This window comes from Mustela nigripes, chromosome 2, assembly GCF_022355385.1.
Source record: "Mustela nigripes isolate SB6536 chromosome 2, MUSNIG.SB6536, whole genome shotgun sequence".
Classification (NCBI taxonomy): Eukaryota; Metazoa; Chordata; class Mammalia; order Carnivora; family Mustelidae; genus Mustela; species Mustela nigripes.
In genome coordinates, this window is record NC_081558.1 from 18,897,904 (window position 1) to 18,924,381 (window position 26,478).

The 26,478-nt window shown below is 48.8% G+C and overlaps 4 protein-coding genes across 9 annotated transcripts in view; 1 reads left to right on the forward strand and 3 right to left on the reverse strand.

Annotated features, from left to right (window-relative positions):
- RHOA (ras homolog family member A) overlaps window positions 1-9,220 on the reverse strand; it is a 58,510-nt gene extending 49,290 nt beyond the window's left edge. The window contains exons 1-2 of one of the 2 annotated variants that reach the window (XM_059389725.1): window positions 9,056-9,219; window positions 4,039-4,116 (exon numbers count right to left, since the gene is read on the reverse strand). The gene's annotated coding sequence lies outside the window, so the exon portion shown is untranslated. Of the gene's footprint in view, window positions 1-4,038; window positions 4,117-9,055 lie in introns of both variants that reach the window. The other variant, XM_059389726.1, reaches the window with a different exon arrangement.
- A 197-nt stretch (window positions 9,221-9,417) lies between these two features.
- On the forward strand, window positions 9,418-12,785 carry TCTA (T cell leukemia translocation altered). 4 transcript variants are annotated; one of them, XR_009402360.1, is made up of 4 exons: window positions 9,418-9,886; window positions 10,164-10,266; window positions 11,375-12,033; window positions 12,254-12,785. XR_009402360.1 is itself a non-coding variant. In XM_059389728.1 (4 exons), the coding sequence occupies exons 1-3, from the start codon at window positions 9,664-9,666 to the stop codon at window positions 11,415-11,417; spliced, it is 369 nt and encodes a 122-aa protein (XP_059245711.1). In that variant the 5' UTR covers window positions 9,418-9,663; the 3' UTR covers window positions 11,418-11,454; window positions 11,889-12,785. The 4 variants fall into 4 exon arrangements, 3 of the variants coding, with proteins under 3 accessions (XP_059245711.1, XP_059245710.1, XP_059245712.1); XM_059389728.1 differs by having other exon boundaries at window positions 11,375-11,454; window positions 11,889-12,785; XM_059389727.1 differs by having other exon boundaries at window positions 11,375-12,785.
- A 307-nt stretch (window positions 12,786-13,092) lies between these two features.
- On the reverse strand, window positions 13,093-19,327 carry AMT (aminomethyltransferase). Of its 2 annotated transcripts, none has more exons than XM_059389731.1 (9): window positions 18,247-19,327; window positions 17,470-17,637; window positions 16,900-16,980; window positions 15,881-16,012; window positions 15,392-15,470; window positions 14,936-15,081; window positions 14,669-14,849; window positions 14,142-14,297; window positions 13,093-14,041 (listed from the first exon to the last, which is right to left on the reverse strand). In XM_059389731.1, the coding sequence occupies exons 2-9, from the start codon at window positions 17,581-17,583 to the stop codon at window positions 13,863-13,865; spliced, it is 1,068 nt and encodes a 355-aa protein (XP_059245714.1). In that variant the 5' UTR covers window positions 17,584-17,637; window positions 18,247-19,327; the 3' UTR covers window positions 13,093-13,862. The 2 variants fall into 2 exon arrangements, with proteins under 2 accessions (XP_059245714.1, XP_059245713.1); XM_059389730.1 differs by lacking the exon at window positions 18,247-19,327 and adding an exon at window positions 17,739-18,178.
- A 92-nt stretch (window positions 19,328-19,419) lies between these two features.
- NICN1 (nicolin 1, tubulin polyglutamylase complex subunit) lies at window positions 19,420-22,880 on the reverse strand. The gene is made up of 6 exons (XM_059389732.1): window positions 22,647-22,880; window positions 21,311-21,487; window positions 20,939-21,052; window positions 20,434-20,505; window positions 19,995-20,099; window positions 19,420-19,920 (listed from the first exon to the last, which is right to left on the reverse strand). Exons 1-6 carry the CDS (start codon window positions 22,776-22,778, stop codon window positions 19,879-19,881), a joined length of 642 nt encoding a protein of 213 aa, XP_059245715.1. The 5' UTR covers window positions 22,779-22,880; the 3' UTR covers window positions 19,420-19,878.
- Between the last annotated feature and the right edge of the window lie 3,598 nt (window positions 22,881-26,478).

Consider the following 26,478-nt stretch of genomic DNA (forward strand, 5'->3'; position numbering starts at 1 on the left):
CAGGTGCCCCCTGCCTTTTTTTTAATGCAACCCCTACACATAATGTGGGGCTTGAATTCAGTCCCCAGATCAATCACATGCTCTACTAATTGAGCCAGCCAATTACTCCCATCTTTTATTATAAACTTAAGGATTTTATTTATCTATTTGAGAGAGAGAGAGGGAAAGCACAAGCAGGGGGAGGAGCAGAGGGAAGGAGACAAAAAACAAAGAACAAAAGTAGAATTTTCAACCATATGCTTAAAGTCAAAACAAATTTTTAAAGTAAAAGTATTAAATCTCTGTGTTTTAAAGTAGCTAGGAGGGGCACCTGGGTGGCTCAGTGGGTTAAGCCTCTGCCTTCGGCTCAGGTCATGATCCCAGAGTTCTGGAATCGAGTCCCGCATCGGGCTCTCTGCTCAGCAGGGAGCCTGCTTCCTCCTCCCTCTGCCTGCCTGCCTCTCTGCCTACCTGTGATTTCTGTCAAAAAAAAAAAAAAACTCTAAAAAAAAAAAAAAAAAAAAAAAAAGATGGCAAAAATCTTACAACCTAAGTACCAACATACTAACTCCTACAGTTAAACAAACAAAAAGAAAATGCAAACACCAAACACGCTGTGTTTATCCTAATTCAGTCAGGTGGCAGTAAAGAAATTCATGTTGGGGCTCCTGGGTGGCTCAGTGGGTTAAGCCCCTGCCTTCGGCTCAGGTCATGATCTCAGGGTCCTGGGATCGAGCCCCGCATCGGGTTCTCTGCTCAGCAGGGAGCCTGCTTCCTCCTCTTACTCTCTGCCTGCCTCTCTGCCTACTTGTGATCTCTGTCTGTCAAATAAATAAATAAAATCTTAAAAAAAAAAAAAAAAAAAGAAAGAAATTCATGTTAACTTTTTGCTTCCTACCAATAAAATCCTTGTCACTCTGAAAGCACATGTTCACTATATAAATACAATGATGTAGAAATACACAGTTAAGAAAACTTTGAAACATAGTCTTCCCCCTTACAGGGGAGGCCATTAATCAAACCACTCTAATGGATTACACAAAGTACTTAAAGGAGAAATCAAGTCTTGTGGACAACAATAGAGTACATACCCAGGGGTCCTGGGCTAGTTGTCTTCCTATGCCTAGTAACTGCGGTGAGCTAATCTTGTCATGGATCAAGAGATTAGGAAGCCACATCTTCTAATTTATCAGCAAAGCCTATGAGCACTCCTCTACAATATATTGTAAATCCCTTCACTTCCACTGTTACCATTCTTGTCCAAGCTCCTAACCTGTCACTGGATTTAAAAAGCTCCCGATAGGGGTGGCTTGGGTGGCACAGTCAGTTAAGCATCTGACTCTTGGTTTCAACTCAGGTTATGATCTCAGGGTCATGAGACAGACACCCCCCTCCCCCCATACTGAGTTCAATACAAAATCTGCTTGAGATTCTCTCTCCCTCTCCACACTAGAATGCACTCTCTCTCAAATAAATAGCTTCCAATAGGTCTCCCTCCTTCCATTTTTGCCACCCTATAGTCTACTCTCTATACATCAGCTAGAAATATAAAATCAGACATTATTACCATTCCCATAAAAACCCTTTAATAGCTTTCCAACACAATCTGAATAAACTCTAAATTCCCAATTCCTACAAGATCTGGCCCCTGCCTATCAGTAAAAGTTTATTTCTTCCCATTCTTCGCACTTGCTCTTTAGGCTCCGGCCAGTTAAGTTTTGCTGTTCCCTAAAAAAGGTAAGCCCAACCTTTACCTATCACCAGACTTCCCTACTAGAACAGTAATCCCAAAAGCAGGACTATTAATATTTTTATGATTACTAACACCTGATGTGCTTTCTACTTGCCAATGATAGGCAGGCGTCTACGGCCATACCACCCTGAACGCACCCTATCTCGTCTACTTGCCAATGATATTGAGAAAAGTAGGTCAGATTCAAAACCAATAGACTTTTTAGTTCCAAACCAACTGTTCATATTTTTAGGAATAAAGATATTGTAAAACAAATAAACAAAAACCTTCTTGAGGACTGGGACTTTTTTTTTTTAATGTGAAACAGTTTATTTTCTTAAGTAAGCTCTATGCCCAAAGTGGGGCTTAAATTCATGACCCCAAGATCAAGAGTTGCATCTACCAACCGAGGCAGTCAGACACCCAGAGAGCAAGAACCCTCTTTGTTTTCTTCAGATGTGTTCCAGGACAGTGTCTGACATATACATATAATAGCTATTCAAGAACTACTTGTTCAACAAATGAATGACAAAACCACAACCTAACTTGGCCATTCTTCTTACCATGCCAAGGAGGATTTCAAAGCCAACCAAAACCACTATTATATGCCTTCACTGGTCAGTAGCCTATCTCACCAAAACATATTCATCCTCTTCACACCTCACTTCTCCATACATAGAGTTCCCTCAGACCCAAAGAGAACAATGAAAGCTGATCAAAAAGTACTCGGCCGGGGCGCCTGGGTGGCTTAGTGGGTTAAGCCGGTGCCTTCAGCTCAGGTCATGATCTCAGGGTCCTGGGATCAAGCCTCGAATCAGGCTCTCTGCTCCGGAGGGAGCCTGCTTCATCCTCTCTCTCTGCCTGCCTCTCTGCCTACTTGTGATCTCGGTCTGTCAAATAAATAAATAAAATCTTAAAAAAAAAAAAAAAGTACTCGGCCAAGATATTTATCATGGTATCAATTAAGATACTTCGATTTCCGGGTGGCTAAGGTAGTTAAGTGTCTGTCTTCGGGTCAAGTCATGATCCCGGGGTCCTAGGATGGAGTTCTGCATTGGGCTCCTTGCTCAGCAGGGAGCCTGCTTCTTCCTCTACCTGCTGTCCCCCTTCTCTCTCTCTCTCTCAATCTCTGACAAATAAAATCTTTTAAAAAATAATAAATTTTAAAAAAAGACACTCCTATGTCCTTCATTTGTAATTAGTTTAAATATCTACACAACCCCTGGATGGGCTTTTATACCAGCTGTTAACATTGCTCCCAACTAAGCCAATATGTCTCTGACCCCTGTTAAGAGGGAAGATTGTCCTCTAACCTTCATTCTCTAGCTAGCTAATTGCTATTATTAGATAAACCTGAAGCACAAGCTCTGGATAAACTGTATGATAACCAGACTATAGAATAAATGAAAACTTAAAAATGAAAAACAGAAGGAGTAAAATGGGAATGGCCCAGAAGTAAAAGAGTATGTGTATAACACACGAGTCCATCTCCTCAGGAAATGTATCTTCATCTAAAAAAGAAATATCTTGGGAGGCCTGGGTGGCTCAGTAGGTTAAGCATCTACCTTCAGCTTAGGTTATGATTCCAGGGCTCTGGGATCAAGTCCCATATTGGGCTTCTTGCTCACTGGGGAGCCTACATCTCCCTCTGCCTGCCACTCCCCCTGCTTGTGCTCTCTCACTCTCCCTGACAAAATAATCTTTTTTTTTTTAAGATTTTTATTTATTTGTCAGATCACATGTAGGCAGAGAGAAAGAGAGAGGAGGAAGCAGGTTCCCGGCCGAGCAGAGAGCCCAACGCGGGACTCGATCCCAGGACCCTGAGATCACAACCCAAGCCAAAGGCAGAGGCTTTAACCCAGAGCCACCCAGGCGCCCCTCCCTGACAAAATAATGTTTTAATAAATAAATAAGAAAAAAAGAAATATCTGAGGGTGCCTGGGTGCTCAGTTAGTTGAGGTTTGACTCCTGGTTTCAGCTCAGGTCATCATCTTGGGGTTGTGGGATCAAAACCCGTGTTGGGCCCTGTGCTGGGCATGAAGCCTGCTTGGGATTTTCTCTCACCCTATGCCCTCCCCACCCCCATCTTAAAAAAGAAAGAAAGAAAGATCACTTAGAAGTAAAAAGGGAAGTTAGAAGAGTACCGTATGGAGAGAGAAAAAAATAAGACCAGAGAGAAAAGGTATGGAATAAGATAAAGAATTCGAGACTGGTGAAGAGAATCATTAGCAGTAATTCAACCACATTTCCCTAGAACTTAACATTTATATAATAATCTGTCTTCCATGGGAAAAAGGGAGTAAAAGAAGAGGTGTCTATTTACATACCTTACAAATGTGCTGCAAGACCCACGGCCTGTGCGGCAGAAGTTCTACAAGTGCCTTGAACTTCTCAGATGAAAGGCACTATAAAAATATAAAAATATCAGTAATTATGTCTATTCATTTGACAAGGGAAAAAAAAAAAAAACCACAGTGTGTAAATAGGCTTGCCCAAAGTTCTGTGAAGTAACTTAGAATCCAAGAGAGAGAAAAAGTGTAGAATTTAATTTTTGATTGATATACCACCAAATAATCACATTTGTACAAGTAATAGCTTCCCTCAGTTAATAAAATGCTCACAGGGCACCTGGCTGGCTCAGTGGGTTAAGCCACTGCCTTCGGCTCAGGTCATGATCTCAGGGTCCTGGGATAGTCCCACATCGGGCTCTCTGCCCAGCGCAGAGCCTGCTTCCCTCTCTCTCTCTCTGCCTGCCTCTCTGTCTACTTGTGATCTCTGTCAAATAAATAAATAATATTAAAATAAAATAAAATAAAATGCTCACAATCAACATTATCTTGTGAATATTATAATACTGCCCTTTTCAAAGCAAAAATCAAAAGCAAATGAATCCTATGTAAATTAATTTTCCAACATATAATTTTCAACCACATAGCAAAGTTAAAAGAATCTTAAAATGAACACATCTAATCCTACCTCCTAGACTACCATGAACATTTGAATAATTTGTTTTATCTTTTTTTTTTTAAGATTTTATTTATTTGACAGAGATCACAAGTAGGCAGAGAGACAGGCAGAGATGGGGAAGCAGGCTCCCTGCCGAGCAGAGAGCCTGATTCGGGGCTCGATCCCAGGACCCTGAGATCATTACCTGAACCAAAGTCAGAGGCTTAACCCACTGAGCCACCCAGGCACCCCTGAATAACTTGTTTTATCTTATTACACATTCTTCTTAATAAAGCATTACAGAGAAATTACAGGCTGAAAGACAACTGTCAGAAAATCAATGGCTTCAAAAACTTAGGGTAAAGTCATTAGGTCAAGAAAAATAATTTTTTAATATTGTTGTCAAAAATGATCAATATTAGTTTAGTGCTGGGACGCCTGGGTGGCTCAGTTAAGCGTCTGCCTTCGGGCTTAGGTCATGATCCCAGATCACCACATCATGCCCCTTGCTCAGCTGAGAGAGGCTGCTTCTCCCCTTGACTGCTCTGCCTAATACTCCCCCCTGCTTGTGCTCTCTCTGCACAATACTAATACAAATTAGTATTTTAAAAATATATATATATTAGTTTACTCTCTGAAGTCAGCATGGACTCAGATCTACTCCTACTCTTGGAGAGTGATTCTAGTTATTTAATATCAGATCCTATCATTCTTCGGCTAATGAACATCTAATGAGGGGTGCCTGGGTGGCTCAGTTGGTTAAATATCTGCCTTCAGCTTGGCTCAAGTCATGATCCCAGGGTCCTGGGATCAAGCCCTGCATCAAACCAGGCTCTCTGCTCAGCGGGGAGCCTGCTTCTCCCTCTCCCTGCCACTCCCCCTGCTTGTGTACTCTCTCTCTCAAATAAATAAAATCTTAAAAGAAAAGAAAAGAAAATAAAAAAACAAACAATGATTTCTCCTTTCAGAACAAACCCAAAGAACTTCCCATATCCTAAAGGCCCTGCATGATATGGTCCCTACCCACCTCTCTAATTTCATTTTACCTTCCACTTCTCCATTTACTCCACTCCAAACATTTCAGTTATGTTCTCTTTCCCTTCACTTGAATAGTGAGACACTATTATAAATATGCTTAAACATATTTCCTTTATCCTCCCTCTTCATTAAAGAAAAAAAAACTCAATCTGGGATAAACTGGCTGCAATATAACAGAGTTTATCTCATATTTTGACTATTATTAACTATAAAATGTTAACTAGGATCATCTGGAGGAAGCGCCAATAAATTCAGACCAACACCAACAGAATGAGCAGCCTCAATGCCTATCTGATTTTCTGTCACGACAACCATAATTATGAGTATATAAGGCCTTCACTTAGAATTATAGCACCACAGATGAAAAATGAGTCATTTGAAATAAAAACACTTGAAATAGGAATTTCACAGTAATTACTAACTTTAAACTATCTTGGAAATTTTAATTTATTAATCTCATAAATACTTAACAGTGAACATATTCCCAAAGAGCACAGTATAGTAAAACACATTAACACATGTTTAAAATTTAGTTACATTAAGGTGTAGGTGCAGGCCAACTAAGTTCCACTGGCCAAAGATAAAGGATAAACTGAGTGGTATGTGAAGGTAAAATAACTTTTAGGTACCTTTCACAAGTACAAATATATGTGATTAAAATCCAGTGATTACGTACCATTTATCATTATCACTAGTGCAATTAAACCCAAAGTGCTGTCCATACAAGCTCAGCATGCCCAAATTAGTTCTTTTTAGAAGTTGAAGTATCAGTCTTTCTTCTGACAGAGTTAACATAAATCTCTCAGCTCTAGACAACTAAGAAGTCCCAAAGCAGCAACTCCTCCTCCTGTCACTGCCTGAACTGAACTATACTCCATGGACAGGAAACACCTCAAGATCTACCTGTTTTCACTCTCCTAATAAAAATCAGACTATGAGAACACTCCAACAAACTACCACCACATGCACAGGAAACTATTTACTTGATATGTGCAGTTTCTCTCCATCCCACCTCAAATCAACAGGCAAAAGAGCCCTCAGTCACATGATAACATCTTGACCTGACCTAATTAGTTGGATTTGGAACAGGGGAGTCTGGGCCTCCCGTTGGAAGAAGTTGTTCCCTCAAGAAGACCCAAACACCCATGGGTCCCTGGCTGGTGCAGTCAGTTACACATCAGATCCTTGGTTTCAGCTCGGATCATGATCTCGGGGTCCTGGGATCAGGCCCCAAGCTGGCCCCAAGCTCAGGGAGTAGTCTGCTAGGCTTCTCTCTCCCTCAACCCTTCCCCACACTCACACTCACTCTCTCTCAAATGGATAACCAAATCTTAAAACAAAAAACCAAATACCTAAAGCTACAACTAGGCAACCAAGGACCCTACATATTCATTTATGTATTTCAATCAACTGCTGCAGAACCAACCAGTTTCAGGGAGGAGAATGTTGTGAAGATAAAGACTGAAATTTGTTTAGAAAATGAATTTTTCAGACTCAACAAATATAAAATCAGTAATACATAAAAGAAGAAAACACTAGAAGTAAGTTAAGTCCTGAATTTTACCTAACTCTAAGCAAGCTGTTTGAGAGTACAAAGAGAATCCCTTGACGAGAAAATAGTTCTGACCTGCACCTGACTAGACAAACCATCTTAGGTAATTTACCAAGTCTCTGGGACTCAACTTCCTCATCTGCAAATGGGGCTGCGCCACATAAGGCCTGAAAATTTCCTTTTGGGTCTAAAATTCTGGATCTATGAAAAAGTTGGTGGATTCTTATTCTTTTCTTTCCTCCAGTACCAATTTTTTTTTTCTTTTTTTAATTTGACAGAGAGAAATCACAAGTAGACGGAGAGGCAGCCAGAGAGAGAGAGAGAGGGAAGCAGGCTCTCTTCTGAGCAGAGAGCCCGATGCGGGACTCGATCCCAGGACTCTGAGATCATGAACTGAGCCCAAGGCAGCGGCTTAACCCACTGAGCCACCCAGGCGCCCCATCCAGTACCAATTTTTATGAGGACAGAAGCCATAACTCTAGGACTAGTCTGACTTAAAGCAAGTTTTCTTCTATTTTGTTATGTCCCCAAGAGCCACCACTGCTCTACAAAAGTAGATGGAACTAGTCTCCAGACAATTTATCAAAAGAGATCTTTAAATAAGTTATCCTTCACAATGAGAAATTAGTCTTGTACTTCCAGGCCAAACAATGTCACTTGTACCCAATGTTCATACCAGTATCTCCATCAACTTAGCCGTATCTAAAGTGATAATCATGAAACGGTATATAAACGTTACACATTCGGGTATCTGACACTAAATGACTGAAAAACTCTCACCACATATAACATTTTTAAGAAAAATTTTCAAGTATTTTTTCCCTTCAGATCTGGCAGAGAGCACTATGATCTGACTGCACACCTGCAAGAAACATTTACTTCAAAGACAAACTTAAAAACACAAAGAGAAGGAAACAAGTCACCAATATTGGTAAAAATTTTAAATCAGGACCACTAAAAAACACAAGTGAAACTAACTCTGAGGCCAAAAAAAATGCCTATTTTCCACCATAAACTATTAAACATTGTTTTGACCAAATCAATTTGAGTGCAAACAGTGCTATTTAATAAAGACGGCTTGTAACTGGGTTCAATCGGTAACTACGGACAGCTGTTTAGGTGATTCCTATCAAGGTACTAACTTAATACTAAGCAAAACTGCAAATTAATACTCTATTTCGATGTAGCACAGTTTAAATCATGAAAAAAAAATGTTTTCAACTGGAATATTCCCTTTTCAATACCCCAGAATCCTAACCCGTAAGATCTCAACACTACTTTACTTACACCTCTCCGGGAATACTTCATTTAAAAAGAAAATCTACCCAAAACATAACTGGACTTCACCCTGTATAAAACGGTGATCCATGTTTCATATTCAATGTAAAAAGCCAAGATGGAGTTGTAAAGAGTTTCTTTCCCATTTCAACTCCCGACAGCCACGCGCGCTTCGCCAGGGCCGGCAGTACGGCGCGGTCTCCCGGCCCGGCTCGAAGCCCCCGCCCTGGCCGGCACAGCCTTGAGAGAGGAAGAGCCGGGGACCGCGGGCGGGTGGCTAGGGCTCCACCAGGCCTGGCCGGGCGGGGGAAGGGGCGCGGGAGGCCGCGGGGCGCGCTTCCGGGGACTGCGCGGGCGGGGCCGCCGCTTTGGGGAGCGGGGCCCGGGCCGGGGCAAGGGCTGGGGCCCTGGGGCAGCCGGCTGAGAGCAGCAGGTGGGGCGCGGCCTCGGCGGGGCGGCGGGCGGGCGGCCGGAAGAGTGCCGGGCGGGCCCGGGGCGCCGCGGCGCCAGGAGGGAACCCTCTCGCTTACCTTAGGCGACGACTCGCAGTCCGGTCTCTCTGCGCCGAGGACGCCTGTCCGCGAGTCGCAAGCTCGGAGACGGGCGGGTGGCTAAGGAGACGGCAGCACACTAACGAGAGAACCGACGGAGGACGGCGGGCGGCGGGCGGGGAGCAGGGAGCGCGAGCGAGCGAGGGCGGTCGGCGGCGGGAGGGCGGGGAAGCGACGTGCGCGCCCCCGCGTGCCAGCGGGCTCGAGCCAGGCCCAGTCGCGGCCTCGCGCACGCGCGCGCACTCACAGCTCAGCCACGATTGCTCAGGAGCGCGTCCCCGCCCTAAAAGCAAGGCGCTCAACCAATCACTGCAGCCGCGTGGGGCATCACGGGAACTCCGGGGCTATAAAAGACCTGGTTGCTATTTTATGCTCTCCGACTCACTCATCTTTTAAGCAAGCAGGGTGGGGCTAGTGCGCGTGCGCGGTTTTAGTACTCCTCCCCAAACTGCCAACTCTTCGCGCAAGCGAAGTAGGCGCTCCTTGCCTGCTTTACGCGTGCGCACTAATGGGCATGGCCCCGGAAGTCCAGACGCCTGCGCAGTGGGGACTACAATGACAGTCCCCGGGTGGGGCATGGGCCAGTCATGGCGGAGCCTTGGTCTGGGGAGTCTTTGCAGGCTCTGCCGACCACTGTGCTGGGCGCGCTAGGCACCCTGGGCAGCGAGTTCCTGCGGGAGTGGGAGGCGCAGGACATGCGCGTGACTCTCTTCAAGCTGCTGCTACTGTGGTTGGTGTTAAGTCTCCTGGGCATCCAGCTGGCGTGGGGGTTCTACGGGAGCACGGTGACAGGGCTGTATCACCGCCCAGGTGAGGCTCCCCACCCCCACCGGACCTTACCATTGGGCTCCCCAGAACCCCCTAGACTACCACTGGTCCCCTAAGAACCTTATCACAACTTAACGCTGTACCCTGACCCATTGCCAACATGCCATTCCATGCCAGAAACCGCGGTACACCCATCACATTGTAACTGTTCCCTTGAACCGCCATCAGACAATACTCCTAGTCCCTTTAGGACCCCCCACGAGACTCCACCAGACAACACCACTGGCCTCTAAACTCACCTGGGCTGATACCTGCTCAGATCCCCACCCCCTGCCTGCTGCAGCTCTGGATGTGTTCCTGCCCCCAGGTCTGGGCGGCCAGAACGGATCCACACCTGATGGCTCCACGCATTTCACTTCATGGTGAGTACATATGTGCCCATGGCAACCCCATGCTTGGCAGGCAGAGGACACACCTGTGCTGGGAACAGGGACAGGGGCAGGAAGTTCTCAGAGCAGGAGTCCACCAGTTTAGTGGCTTTTACAGCAAGCTCCAAGGCCTGCAAGTAGAGCTCAGGCTTTGAGTGACACCAGTTTGTGAACAGCCCATCAGTAGCCTGTTCAGCAACCTGTGAGACTGGTAGTGATCTCAGAGATGAAGTGGCAAGTCTGTTGGGTTCCACTCTGCTGCAGGCCCCTCAATTAGGAAGATAGGAGCCTCTGTCCTTATTGCATTATCCTTATTGCACTGACTGGCCTCATCAGGGTCAGCCTTGTCATCTGTAAAACATCAAATCACTAATCAGAGCATTCATTCAACTAATCTCTGAGCTTCTACCATATGACAGCAGCCACACTAGGTCCAAAGAAAAGGACAACTCAGGCCTTGTTTACAGGGGGAGCCAGAGATTTAAAAGGGAGGGCAGCAAAAAAAATTAATAGATAATAAAAAATAAAAGGGAAGGGCAGAAGAGCAGGGCGTGAGGCCAGTCAGAGTTTTCTTCCAAAACAGCTAAGCTGAGGGTAAAGGCTGGGGAGTGGTTAAGTGTACCAGACCAAGAATGGATAGCACAAAAGCCAGGGCAAGAACAAGTGTGTCATACAGTTAGACTAGACAAGACTGGGACACTGTAGTCAGACGTGAAGGGACCATGAAACCCTATCCTAAATCTTGGGAAGCTACTGAAGGACTCAGCAAGGCTATGGCCTGATCAAATCTGTCTTTATAAATGCCAATAAATGGGGTCCAGTAGAGAAGGCATGAGTCTAGTTAAGAGGCCTGCCACTGCCCAGGTCCTGGGCAACTGGGGAAAGACAGGAACACCACGATAAGGCAAGGAACTAGGAGGAAGAACGTGTCAGAGGAGAAAGGTAGGGGAACCAGTGTGGGATATGGGAACTCAGTAGAGTGGTCTAGATTGTAGTGTGGCCTTATTGAGCCCCCCTCAGCCACTGAAGGGCTAGAAAGAGCCAATTAGGGACTGTTGGGCTGCCTGTGGAATAACTCCTCTCTTCTCTCCATCATTTTTAGGGAAACAACAGCAAATGAACCTCTCAAAACCCACAGAGAATAAGGGAAGGCAGCAGAGGGATCTCCAGGGACATCACCGGGTCTGCTGGTTCCCACACTGGGTTCTGCTGCTACCCAGACCCAAGAGACAATGGCAGGGAGATCAGGCTTGGGGGCAGGGAGTACCCCAGTGCTTACAGGCCTGGGCCTCCACTGCCCTTGGCCTTGCTTCCAGCAGGCCCAGGCATTGGGCCAGTCAAGTTTGCCTCTACCCTGATCTGGGTGCCTTAAGGAGAAGGCATGCTCCTCCCTCCTCTCTCAGGAGTCAGCTCAGGAGAAGCGTCTGGGTTGGGGAGGCCAGCAGTCCATTTTCTGCTGTGGCTTGTTCTTGTCCCTTCCCATCCCCCTGGGATGTGACCCCATAGAAATTCGTCCTGAGAGGAAACCTGAGGTTGACCATCTCTGGAATTTGTAAGGGAAGCCCATTTTCCCCTAAGCTCTAGGTTTCTTGAATTTGTTTTTGTTTTGTTGGCAGGGAGCCAAGGAATTCTGGACTAGACATAGCCTTATCCTCTGTTGTTACTTAGCTGGCCATTCCAGTGGAAGGCAGGGGGAGCTGGCGCTGCCCGGACTTGGAGGCACCAAACATGCACCTCCCTGGCCCATCCAGAGCTTTCCAGGTGTGAGTCAGGCTATGGAAATGGTCTCTTCCTGGATATGAACTCATTCATAGTCCTCTCAGTCCTTGTTGGCAAGCTGGGTGCCTGAAAGAGGCTGAGCCTCGAGGGGTGACCTTCCACCCCCCACTGCTTAAAGTGCCCATGGGGTCATACCCTGCCCCCTCCCAGGGAGATACTGAGCAGTTAAGGAGGAGTGATCCTATGCTACTGTGCCCCGCAGCTTCATCGCTTCCCATCTTGACCTGGAGTTAAAGCAGCTTCATTCTAAGAAGCCATAGGCTCAGCTCCTCCCCACAAGCACCATCTCAGCCCCCAAGAACCCTCAACCGGAAAGAGCCACAGGCCTGCCACCTACACAGCGGACCAGGGGAGCTTCCAAAGGTGTGGGTGGCACAATGCAGTTTCTAAAAGCAGCATATTGCTAGAACTGCCTCCTTTCCTGAAGGCCACACTCCCAACCTGCTTCTGCTGGGCCACCAGCTACCTCAGTGTCCCACCGCCTGCTTTCTCTATTAGAGGTCACATTTCTATCTGGCAGCCTTTGGCTAGGCCACTTTGGCAGCAGAGGTGCACTGGACGTAGGCCCACACTGAACTGGTATACGTGGACCTACTCGGGAGCTACCTCCTGGCTGGTTAGGATGACTGTTTTGCAGCCCCAGCCCTACCCATTGACACCACCTCACAGAATCAGGGCCTCACGTTTCACCCCCGGTTTCACTGAGGATGTGGCTTATTAAACATGGAAGTGCACTGGCTGTGTGATTATTCAGACAGGACAAGGGTGCGCGTGCACAGGGGAAACTGGAGCGGGAACAGTGGGGCTACTGCCACTCAGCGTCCAGGATGCAATGATTTGCAGAGGTGGAGAGGCTCAGCTCCCTGGAGGAGCAGTGGTGAGTGCCTGACAGGAGGGGCACTATCCTCATTAATTTTTCTAGACCCGCCCCTCTCAGGGAGAACCCACTCTGAGCCTGCCTCAGAGGCCAGACAAGCAGGCACTGGCCTGGCACCCCAGGAACCATGTGGCCAAAGGACAATGAAGCTAGAGACTAGCAAGCAAGAAGAAAAGGAAACTCATTTAATGTTTGTTGTTTTTTTTTAAGAAGTCGGCAGAGTCCAGAATGGGCCCCGGGGGCAAAGGTCAGCCAGGGTAAGTCAAGTCTAGGAGGAGGCCCTGCCTGTCCTACAACAGCCCTGGGGCTCAGGACCGGTGGTGAGCCCAGCATGGTTTGCTACTGGGCAGCAGGCTGGGCTAACTTGGGAATGTGGAAGAGTGAGTCTGTTCCTCCTCAGCTGTCCCCAAGTTTACACAGGCACAGCAGCCCTACAGGGCCAACCCTCGGTGAGTCAGGAATCATTCCTACCCAGGGAGAGGCAGCAGTTTGCATTCATGGAAAGTAAACTGAAGAAGATGGCCGGCACTACCCAATGTAATAACCCCTCCGCAGCGTGAGAAACCATGGTGAGGTAGGTTGGGCAGGCTCTATCCCCTTCCTAAATGTCAGCCTCTGCTCCACAGCCAGCACCTGGCAGAGTGGAAGGGAGAGATGCCAGAAAGCTTCTCGTAACCCTCCAGGAGGCAGACAAGAATGGGGTCAGTGGGGGCACAGGTTAACATTTCATGAGCTGGTCCCTTGCTCAGAAATGGGATCTTGAAGTTGGAGAGGCACACAAAGGGGTAGGATTGGTGGGATGGGCCCCCCTCAACCAGACAACCAGAATCAACCACCGCCCCAGTGTATTCAGCCTCAGTTTTGTGACTAACCCTTACAGAATGTCCTCCAGGTCCAGGCTCCTAGATGGGAGAGGCCCTGCCCCAAGCCACTTTCACTTGAGGGTATAATAATTTGTGGTCACAAAGGGCATCTTGCTGACCACGGCCACTTGCTGCTTCCGCCGCACCTCTACCAGCAGTGGGGTCCCTGGCCGGCTATACTCACTGGGCACATAACCCATGGCCACATTCTTCTTCAGGCAGGGAGAGGGGCAGCCACTGGTCACAGTACCTGTGTGAGCAAAGGCCGTATGTCAGCATCACCATGCCAGTCCAATGCCCACCCTCCTGGGGAAGGAACAAGGGCTCTCCAACTTCACTGGTCCACCTACCAATCACAGTGCCCTCCGTATTCAGGATGGGGCTATGTGCCCGCATTGGCGCCCCCTCGCAGATTAACCCCACACGTTTCCGCTGCACCTTGCCCTTCAGCTGAGCAACAATGACTGAGGCTCCAGGGAAGTCCATGGCAACTCGGCGGCGCTTCCCTGAAGCATGACACACTGGGATTAAGCCACAGTCCATGGACCCCTGGCCACAGGAGGTCTTCCTTACAGGGACCCCAAAGTAACATCCATCCAGCAGTGAGACCCCTTTGCTCAGGCTCCCCAAAGCTCCATTCCTCCCTGCCATGCAGTCAGCCACCCACGTCCTGTCCCCAGGTCTTAGAGGCTGTGCTGCCCACCTCAGCCGGCTGAAGATCCTCAGCATGTAATGAGCAAAGGTGTAGTGGCACCTTCAGGGAAAGGAGGCTTAGGGAGGCTGAGTCACGGGCTCCAGGGTACACAGCCTTGGGAGCAGTCACGGGCTGGCCACACTAGTCTCCAAGATTCTATCCCTGAGTGCCAGCCCAACTCACCCAATGTCCAGCTGAGGCTGCCTTCCACAGGCGTGGTGTGGTCATCGATGTCATTCCCATACAGGCAGAGGCCTGCCTCCAGGCGCAGGCTGTCCCGGGCGGCCAGTCCTGCCAGCTTCACCTCTGGGTTTTCCAGCAGAGCTGTTGCCAGGCGGACTGCCGCCACCGCCGGCACCGAGATCTGCATGAGACACCACAGAGCAGGTGGGCAATGGCTCCAGAGACCTGTCCCCCTGTCCCCTACCCTATACCCACTTCTTGACCTACCTCCATGCCATCCTCTCCTGTGTAGCCGCAGCGGGTTACACGGCAGTCAGGCACACCAAACACCTCCATCACAGCACTGGTCATGAAGGGCAATTTCCTCAGGTCCTCTGCTACACCGGCCTGCAACACCTGTGCCGCTGTGGGGCCTGAGCCCAGGGAACCAGTGACCCAGAGTCCAGGTCCCTGTTTCCCCTCGAAGCTGGACCACAGCCTTTACTCAGGGGCCAGAATAAGACCTGAGCAAGCCCTACTAAGGGCTCAAGGTGGGAGAAGATGCTCCTGCCCACAGCCCCTGAGCCTCACAGCACATGGAAGGAAGGCCTAATTCCAAACTTAGAATTATGGCCCACGAATAGCATACCATCCACACCTTCCTCCTGGAATGGCCCCTGTGCTGAACAGTCAAAAAAGCCAGCGAGGCAAAGGTCGGCTCCAACCCCAGCCTGGCCTGCTCACCTTGCAGGGCTAGCAAGGCATTCTCCACCACCTCCAGGCTCACGTCCCTGCCCGTGTTCTGAAACTCCCTGACCTTGTCCTGAAAGGAAAGACACAAACACCACATCAGCTTCTGGGACCGCTTACTGAGCACCTACGGCGGGCTGGGAGCTGAAAAGCTGGGCAGAATAGGCTGGTTCCCATCTTACAAGGTTATATAACTAATTGGTAGGAATGCCCCAAGCCCGGGTCTGCCCGTGTTCACATGGGGCTCTGGCTTCCACCCTCACCAGAGGATGCTCGCCTGGGAGCCGTGGCCAGTCTTGCCTGCTCTACTCCCCCATCACTGAAACCTGGTATTCTCCATGGAGGGCCCACTCTGGCCTGCTGTTCACTCAACTCAAAGAGGTATGATCGAAGCCCCTTGTCCCTGCCAGGTCTTTCCTGGACAGCAAGGATGCTGCTCTGTGAGCAAAGAAGACAGGGTACCTAGAAACAGACGGGCTGTACCTGCATGAGAGCCAAGTCCTTGTCCCAGCAGCCAGCGTTGGACACCACATACAGGTAGCCCTCAGAGGTGCTGGTCACAATCAAGTCATCTAAAATGCCTCCAGCCTCATTGGTGAACAGCGACAGTGTCCCCTAGTGCCAAAGTGGAACGTCTTTGCCTCCAGGTCCAGGAAGCCCAGGTCAAGTATGAGTCACACTCATTCCTGGGCACACACAGCCAGCCACCACCAATTCGTGAACCCTCAGGCAAAGGGTTGGGAGGGGAGGAGGGGCAAGCAGGAAGGCTAGGTAAGCCCAGGCCCTTGCCCAGCCCAGGATTTGGATCTTCATGCACCGACAAAGTTTTTTACCCCTTCCCCATCTTTGGAGACCTCCCTGATCTGGTGGGGCCTCTGCACTTTTCCCCAATCAATACTGAGCGCCATTTCACACTTAATCCAGGGCATCTAGGACTCGCTGCTTCATCCCACCTAGACCTGAGACAACTCAGTCCATGCCCCAAACCCCAACACGGAGACTTCAAAGTCCATCTTGATGATACCATAAGTGCCGCAGCAATATGCCAAAATACTGTGAGGCCGGCCTCACAAGCCTCCCCACTCGATGGAAGGAGCCTGAGGTTGAGAGATCACATGAATCACCTGGGGATCTTGTTAAAACAGGTTCTGATTCAGCAGGTCTGAAACAGGGCCCGAGAGTGTATTCCTAAGAAGCTGTTGGTGATGGCGAGGCCGCTAATTTAGGGGCTACCTTTGCATTGCAAGGCGTTTGACAGCATGAAAGGCCACAAAATGACATAAACCTGGGTTTCTGGCTTCCCAGCCTGATCTGTTAAGGATGGAGTAAGCCCCCTCCCTGCAGATAACTGGATGTCTGGACATACCCAGGGACCCCATTGCCCAAGACCACAAGCCCTGGGAAGCTATGTCTGAGCCACTGCTGCACCCCCACCCCTCCCATTTGCTGGCTCAAGACTGAGAACAGACACTGAGCAGAAATACAAGAGAAGAGGGGCCCACCTGGTTTGGCCTTAACTCTGCAATATCTCCAACCACTAGACTCTCCATCAGCTTCACTCGGTCACAACCAAGTATCTTGGTCTGGGAAAGAGATCAAAAACCTCATGCCACTGGGCAAGGACTGCCCACAGTTCCGTCCAACCCAGCCAAAATGCCTGAGCAGTCCTTTAACTCTGCAGGTGGCAGAGCCCCACCTGACTCCCCTACATCCCCCAATACAGGAGTGGGTGCAATGGAGAAGGTTAGGGAACTTGAAAGGGTCCAGCACCACCCTGAATTACCCCTTTTCCAAACCAACACCCAGGAGAGTCGATAGGAATGGGTGCCAGCCCTGGGGAACCCAGAGGCACGCCACTGAGTGGGAGCAGGCTAAAGAGATTAAAGAAGAGACAACCAAGAGACCCTCTGAGTTAATTTCCTGGGGGCCACAGTCTAGGACACCGGGGACGTCCACCTCTTCTGCGAGGATGGTGGCCCTTGGAATCTGGATCCCCACAAAGCCGAGACTTGCTCCACTGTAGATGGGGAGGAAGCCCTGACTTGGGCAGCCGGCATGCTCCCCTGGCTCACCTGCAGCATGTGGGACACGTCAAAGAGCGAGCAGTGCCGGCGTGTGTGCAGGTGTGAGTCAACGTGGCTGTCCCGGTATTGCACAGGCAGACTCCAGCCTGCAAACGCCACCATCTTCCCGCCATGAGCCAGGTGAAAGTCATAGAGTGGTGTCCTGCGGAGTACGTCCTGCGGGTGGCTGGGTTAAGGGCCACCAGTGTCCCGACCTCCACCCTCTTCCCTCCCCCACCTCCAAAACTGGCACCCTCCCCCGGCACCCTCGATCCCACCTGTGCGCAACTGAACGGACGGCCCAGGGCCGATGGAAGTGCCTGCAGCCGCAAGCCCAGATGGGCCACCATGCTCACTGCCCGCTGCATTGTTGCCTGCAACTGGTGCGGCCGGCACACAGAGGCCACCACGCTGCCAGGCACGCTGGGAGATGTAGTCCCAGCTCTGCTTGGACAGGTCTCTCTCCCACAAAGGGGATCAGAAGGGGCGGGTAGCCCCAAAGGCAGGCCGCCCCAAGGGCAGGCGGGGCTTTAGCGCAGTGAGCAGGGACTCAAAGCTGTAGGGAAAGAGCCCCAGGCGCTTCTAGTTGATCTTCCAGGGCCAATTAGGCTGTCCAAACCAGTTAAGCAGCTCAGAGACAGAGCTGGGGGCTAGGCCTCCCCTTGCGGACAGCCCTGCCTCCAAAAGGTCAAAGTTCTACAAAGGGCCAAAAGGCCTTAATTGCATATTCAGGACAAGAGGAGTGTAGGGTCACATGGGAGAAGGGGACGGGGGTGGAGAGGATACACGAGGGTGGAGCTAGCCTTGCAGGCTGAGCTCCTCAGCAACCCCGCCTCTAGCGAGGGTCTCCAGCTTTCCCACTGGGAAGACACAGGCAGCCAGCAGTCACGCATTCCACAAGTATTTATTGATCTTGCTGCACATTAGGGCCTGTGCTGGGTATCAGTGGAGTGCAGTCCCTGCCACCAACCCCAGGGACCTCCCCACATTCTTACACACTATATCCCCAGGAACCTCCCCCCCCACTCTCTGAGACACACACTCTCTCTCTCTCTCTCTCTCTCTCTCAGTCTCACACATGCACTCTCTCTGAGGGCTGCTACTCCCTGAGCACAGGATTGTGGTCATTACCCTCTTAGCAAAAACTGAACAGGGCTAAAGTAAATGATCCTGCAGGCAACACCTGCAAGAATTCTGGTAAGAGGGCGCCTGGGTGGCTCAGTGGGTTAAGCCGCTGCCTTCAGCTCAGGTCATGATCTCAGGGTCCTGGGATCGAGTCCCGCATCGGGCTCTCTGCTCAGCAGGGAGCCTGCTTCCTCCTCTCTCTCTGCCTACTTGTGATCTCTCTCTGTCGAATAAATAAATAAAATCTTAAAAAAAAAAAAAAAAAAAAGAATTCTGGTAAGAGCAGAGAGTGGCCACCGGAAGGGATCTGATCTTCCTCCAGAAAGCTGTTGAGCCACACAAATGTCCAACTCTCCAGGTCTAGCACAAGTAACAGCACTGCTGCATCATAGCCCCTGGGGGCAAAGACAGGAAAAAATGGAAAAGGAAGTTTTTCTCGTAAGGGCAGCCTGCCTTATTCAGCAGCAAGCATGGGGTTGTAGCAGACCTCAGCCTCTTAAAAGACACCAGGGACAGCGCTCACCTGGACCCACACCTCTCTTTTATCCTAGAGAATGATTCCTGGAAGGGGGTAGGTGGGAGAATGGACAAGGATGTACTTTGGGCACAAAGGTCGCAGAACTCCTTCTCAGACTTCGGCCTTGCCAGAGGCATCTGCCCAGCTTGGCTAGGCAGACCCATCTGGACACATACCAAGGAGCCAGCTCAGAGACCAAGGGGTTCAGGCTGCCCAAATCTCCAGCTTTGCTCCCTAGGCGGGCAGGAGTGAAGACCAGAAATTTCTTCTTAGGGGCATAACACAAAGGGAAAGAAGACCACTAGAGGGCGCAGAGGTGCAGAAAGAAGAAATGGGCTCCTGTTTTTGATCTCGTTTCCAAAGTAAGTGGGTGTAAAGGCTGTAGCAGCCTTCCAGCAATAGTGAGAACACGCTTAGTAGATCACCCCAACCCAGTGCACTCAGGGTGAAGCAGCAGGCAGGAGACTGGAGTGTGCATGTTGGCCGGAGGAGCAGAGGACACAAGGGGAATCTTAGTAAGTAGAACTGAAGTGTTTTTAGGGTAGTAAAAGGAGTTTCGGGTTGCAGTCGGATGAGGACAGAGTACACCCCTGCCGAGAGCTCATGCTGAAGCAACACAGTGAGCCCCCAGGAATCTTGAATCTGTGAACATGGCCCAGACCCAGTGGACAAGCAGGCAACACTCGGAATGCACAGGGAAAACACTCCAGCCTCTGGTGGCCCAAACCGGGTCTGGGTGGGCACGGAAGGCCAACGTCTTGGCTAACAGCCACGGTTCAAGTGTAGGAGAGCAAGTTCAGGTCGTAACAGCCATCCACCTGCAACACAAAAGACCATGAGATCTGAACCGCTCGGAGCAACGGGAAGGAAGCAGAGGGAAGCACTCACTCACATCAAAGCGGCCGATCCTTGTGGAGGTGTGACTGGCCCGGATCATCTCTGTCAGCGCCCACATCTGCTGCACCTCGGAGGATACCCTGCTGGGGTCTGGGAGACCCTGCTCCAGAAGGAGGGGTCAGTGGCCATGGGTATCTCCCCAGCAGTGCCCTTAAAGCTCCAGAGAGGCCAAGTTGGGCTATGCGGCCCACCAAGGGAGACCAGAAACATTCCCAGATGACTTGTGAAACATGAGGTTGGGGCCCAATGTGCGGGAGGCTGCCCAGCCCCACTGAGAGATGCCTCAAAGCCCATGGACCACCCAAGAGGAAGATGGCACAGATTGAATGAAGGGCCCTGGGTCCAACCTCAGATTCTTGTAGAAAGAGACCCACCTGAGCCCGTGCTGGACACGAGCTTTGCACACAAGGTTCTGACCCACAATGAGGGCTTACCTCAATGAGGGGAGCAGGCTGCTCACAAGGCACTGGGTGGGAGAGCCACTTGGGGAAGGTCATGGAGGGGCTCTGCAAAGCAAAGGCATACTCCCCTAAAGGAGACAGAGTGGAAAAGCCCAAAGACCAGATTCCCTGGTCCTCAGAGAAGACAGAGGGCACCTGAGCCTCAGATACTGAGAAAACCCTGTTCAGAGGTCCATGAGGTCCAAGGGGCCATCAGACTACCTAAGAGCTTAGGTAGCTTTTCTGCTATGCAGAAGGCCCCAGGAACAGAAGTATCTCCCAGTACCTGAAGGCTCAAGCTCTGAGAGAGGTAGGTAGCTTCAAAAGTTCAGGGGTATGAGGACATGACCTCTCCTCTCACCCTTAGCTTCCAGTATTCCCTCCTGGCCTATTTCCTTCTGAGTCTTGTCCACTCCCGACCCCACACCCAGCTCTCCTAGCCATAGCTAAGAGCCTTCTAGGGAAAGGGCCAACCAACAGCTCTGAGCTGGTCACTTACCTTTGGTCCCTGCTGGTAAATCTGCAGTTCTTCCACTGTGAAAGACACCCACAGTGGTGATGGCTGTCGAAGAATCAGGCGCAGCTCCAGTACTCTGGCCATGTCACACAGCATCTGACATAGATACACACACACACAAGGACCCAGCAAGGCCCAAGCTCACTGCCCAAGAGCCTCCCAACCAGCAAGGAGCCAAGATGCTGCCTCCCCAGGCCTTTAGGAAGGAAAAAAAAAAAACCACCAGTAATCCCTCCAAGGTGCAAGCCCAGGCCAGCCCTGCCTCCTCTCTTCCCTCCAGGTATCCTGGCCCATCCCCAATCCTCCTGTGAGCCCTTCTCTGGACTTCCCCAGCCATGCTGAGTCCCAGCTGACCTGGTGCTTAAACAACGATATATACTCCTGGGCTCCCTCCTCACTGTGTGGGTCAGGCATGAGGCAGTAGTCCCGCAGGCAGGTCACCCATTTGGGTGGGGTGTGCGTTGAGGTGTGCTGGCGAACACGGATGCTCAGAAAGGCTGTGTAGTAATTCTTAAACATGATCTCCTGTAACTAGAGCGCACACAACCCACCATGACAAATCAGACCTAGCCCCAGGGCTGAGAGGCTCAAACATACCATCTTCTCCTCCCCTTAGGAATGTATTCTTCCACCAATCTAACAATTTCAACAAACATCCACTGGGGCCCAAAGACAATTTCACTCTCCTAGAAGAGCTCACAGTCCAAAGGAGCAGGTCATGCAAATAATCAATGACCGTAAATCTTCTCACAGGTCTAAGATGCTGCCAGAACCCTAACTCTGGAGGAGGCAGAAAAACGTACAGATGAGGCCTCAAGAAGGAGGAGTTCACCAAGTGGACCGGAAAAGAGAGAGTGTAAAAGTAACATAAGCAAAGGGGCACCAAAGGTTGAGAAAACCTGGCCCCTCCTGAAACCATAGTGATTCAGCCTGACTACAGCAATCCTCATCACTGCACATTCATCAGAGTAACCCAAGTAAGTTGTTGTTTTTACTATAGATGTACAGGCTCCACCCCAGACCTACTGAATCAATATTTACAGGGTTGAGCCCTATAGTGAAGTTTGGTAAGGAACAGCTTGGAGAGGACCACACACCACAGGACAAAGTGCATGGGGTCAAAAGGCAGGCAGGGCACAAATGGCTCCAAATGTCAAGCCATTAGAAAGTGGACTTTGTCCTCTGTGCTGAGATCTTGTAGTGTCAGTCACTCTCGTAGTGTCAGCCGGCAGATGTGGACCGGCAACTGGAGACTGGAAACTGGAGCCATTGGGATGATCCGGATGAGGAATGCGCTTTACCTGACCTCCAGCAGGGACTGTAGGGAACGCGCCAGAGGCAGGTTTTGGGGTAAAGCATTGTCTAATGATCCCCACCCCAGTGGTCAGGAACAAAGTGATCTTTCACCTCTCTCTGGTTCACAATTGCATTTCCACCATCATCCTACTTCCTTGGCACTTCTATGCTTGCCCTGTTCTGGACATGGGGAAGAGATGTTGAAGAGAACACGACAGAAAACGGCAGTCTCGTAAATATGCGATAACTGAAGTAATAAATAAATGGTTAACTGATTTGCAAGGGCCAGGACACTGCAGAGGCTTTCGGTAAAAAATTAAATGCCTGGAACACGCCCGAGTTCCCAGGTTAGCCCCGCCCAGGAGCCCCGGTCGCGCCCACGGGGCTTGCTCACCTCGAAGGGCGCGACGCTGGGGAAGGTGACATCGATGACCAGCACACCAGGCCGGCCTTGGGAGGTTCGCACGTCGCCCACCTGCAGGGCCACGGTGCCTTTCACATGGCAGGGCACCGACACGCGGGACATAGTTTCAGCTGCCTCGACCAAGCCCAACTGGCGCTCCTAGCCCCTGCAGTAACTGGCCCTTCCCGGCGTCCCCAGCAGAGCCCCCCAAGAACTACAACTCCCGGAGAGACTCGCGCTGGGTCAGCCCAGCCAATTACTGATGCCCTGTGCCGGCCGGGAGTCGGAAGTGCTTGAGGAAGTGCTCCTTCAGCCAATCATGGCGCGAGCCTTCGAGCGTGGTGAGCCCTGCCCAGAAACGTCTGAGAGTAGCGGAATGGAAGAGATCCTGGTCAGTCTCCGCTGGCCAAATCTTGCTCCGTTAGTACCTCTGTGCAGGGCGGTGGTTGTTTAAAGCATTTAAGAACACTAATGAGCATGGGGCCCGGCAGACATTGATCGCAAAAATATGTGTGAACACTCCTCCCCCTTTTTAATGGACAAAGGATTTGAACAGATAATTCACAAAAGAATATAAATAGCGAGGGGCGACTGGTTGGCTCAGTGGGTTAAAGCCTCTGCCTTTGGGCTCAGGTCATGATCTCAGGGTCCTGGGATCAAGCCCCCGCATCGAGCTCTCTGCTCAGCAGGGAGCCTGCTTCCCCCTCTCTCTGCCTGCCTCTCTGCCTACTTGTGATCTCTGTCAAATAAATAAATAAAATCTTTGAAAATAAAAAAATAAAAATTTAAAAAGAATATAAATAGAGAAAAAATATGAAAAGATGCTGGATATGATTAGTCATCAGGGACGTTCTAATCAGAACTCCCATAACCCCACTGAACAGGTTAAAATTAAAGACTGGCAAGAAATTGGAGTGCTTGGAACCTTAATCCCTTGATAATTTCCAGCCATTTTGAAAAAGTTTGGAATTTCTTTAAAAACTAAATTCATGCCTACAATATGATCCAGCCATTGTACTTTTAAATATTTACCCAAGAGAAGTGAATGCTGCATAGGCCCGCCCGAGGACTGTTCTTAATAGCCAGAAATAGGAAATAATCCAAATGTCCATGAGATGAACGGATAACTAATTGTGGTGTATCCATGCAATGAATACTGGTTAGCAACAAAAAGAAATTAACAAATCCAAGTTTCTATCAACATAGGAATGGGCAAACAAATTGTGGTATATAGATACAATGAAATTACACAACCTTAAAGATGAATGAAACTGATAAATGCTTTAGTGTGAACTTTGAAAACATCATGTTAAGTGATGGACAAGAAGGACAAATATTATATTATGATACCACTTACATAAGTACTTAGAATAGGCAAATTCATACAAAAAGTAAAACAGAGTTGCCAAGGATGAGAGGGGAAATAAGTTTACTGTTTAATAGGTACAAAGTTTCTGTTAAGGATGATAAAAAAAAAAAATTCTGGAAATAGTGGTGTTGATTATACAACACTATGAATATACTTAATGCCACTGATTTATACACTTAAAATGAGTAAAATGGTAAATATGAATACCAAGGGTTTTTTTTTTTAATTTTTATTTATTTGACAGAGAGAGATCACAAGTAGGCAGAGAGGCAGGCAGAGAGAGAGAGGAAGGAGGAAGCAGGCTCCCCGCTGAGCAGAGAGCCCGATGCAGGGCTCGATCCCCGGACCCTGGGACCATGACCCAAGCCAAAGGCAGAGGCTTTAACCCACTGAGCCACCAAGCGCCCCTCCAGGTTTTTTTTTTTTTTTTTTAAAGGAAGTGAACAACTAGTATGCACACCAGCACCATTAAGTTTCAAGTGTACTATGTTAAGCAAAAAAATCAGGCCCAAGGGCAACTGGGTGGCTCAGTTGGTTAAGCTTCTGCCTTTGGTTCAGATAATGATCCTGGAGTCCTGGGATCAAGTCCCTCATCAGGCTCCCTGCTTGGTGGGAGTCTGCTTCTCCTTCTGCCCTTTACCCAGGTCATGCTTGCTCTCTCTCCTTCTCTCAAATGAATGAAGGAAATTCTTAAAAAAAAAAAAAAAAAGACCCAAAAGAGTACATTGTATATGATACCACTTACATGAAATTGTAAAAAAGGCAAAGCTAATATATAGTAATATAAATCAGAACAGTTTTTCCTGGGGCAGGAAGAGAAGGGAAGGGATTGACTATGAAGAAGTACAAGGGAATACTTTGGGGTGATGGAAAGGTTCTATAACTTGATTTTGGTGATTTGTAATTTTTTAAAAGATTTTATTTATTTATTTGTCAGAGAGTACAGCAAGGGGAGCAGCAGGCAGAGAGAGAAGCAGACTTCCTGCTGAGCAAGGAGCCCTATGCAGTACTTGATCCCAAGACCCTAGGATCATGACCTGAGCTGAAGGCAGATACTTAACTGACTGAGCCACCCAGGCATTCAAAACTTGATTGTGGTGATAGTTACATTTGTATAGACAATTTTTAAAACTTATGAAACTGAATGTTTAAGATTTATGGATTTTTAAAAATATTTTATTTTTTATTTTTAAAAAGATTTTATTTATTTATTAGTAAATAAATAAATAGGAGGGAGGGTCAGAGGGAGAAGCAGACTCCTTGCTGGACAGGGAGCCCAATGTGGGACTGGATCCAGGACCTCCAGGATCATGACCTAAGCTGAAGGCATTTGCCCAACCAACTGAGCCACCCAGGTGCCTTAAAGATTTTACTTTTAAGTAATCTCTGCACCCAGCTTGGGGCTCAAACTCATAACCCCATGATCAAGAATCACGTGTTCTACAGACTGAGCCAGCTAGGTGCCCCAATTTTTGTGCATTTTGACTGCATCTATATTATACCTCAATATACATGATTTTATTTATTTATTTATTGAGAAAAAAATTTTTTAAAGATTTTATTTATTTATTTGACAGACAGAGATTACAAGTAGGCAGAGGGGCACGAAGAGAGAGAGGAGGAAGCAGGCTCCCTGCAGAACAGACAGCCCACTGTGGGGCTCGATCCCAGAACTCTTAGATCATGACCTGAGCCAAAGGCAGAGGCTTTAACCCACTGAGCCACCCAGGCGCCCCAATATACATGATTTTAAAAGAAAAAAAAAAGCAAAGCAAAAAATGAATGTTAACTATTATGTTTATCATCATCACCATCCTTCTAGGCACTTGTGGAAACAGTGCCTCAGATATCATTAGGTAAGCCTGTTTTATTGATAACAAAGCTGAGGCCAGAAGTGTTACAGTGATTTCCTAAGCCAATAAAGCAGTATGAAGTAGAGCTGGAACCAGGGCCTCTTTTGGACTCCTTCCTCCCAGGTAGAACCTTCCAGGTAATAATCAGCTTTGGTGACTGGGGCCTATTGAGGAACCCAAAGACACAGGCCCAGTGTAACCCATAGTGCTCTCAAAGTGGGATACCAGACAGACACAAAACCAGGATTCCAGGCCCGCCCAAGGAACAGCCTGGAAGACTTGTGCCTTCCTAGTCCAGGTGCCCCCAGAGACTTCCAGGGACAGAAAACATTCCCTGTTTTCTCATCTTCTCATTAGCTGTTGTGTAGTGAGTACGAACCTTTAATAAATAAATGAATAAATAAATAAATAATATGTAGTAAGTGCTAACCCCTACTAAATGAAAAACAGGAACAAATTGCAAACTAACCACATAGCAAGTAAAGCCTAGACCATATGCGTGTAGTGATAAGATTAGCGCGGAGTAACAAGTTGTAAAAATTTTAACTTGTGCGAAATATCGTAGACCTTACGACGTGTTTATGTTTTTGGTGTGTAAGCA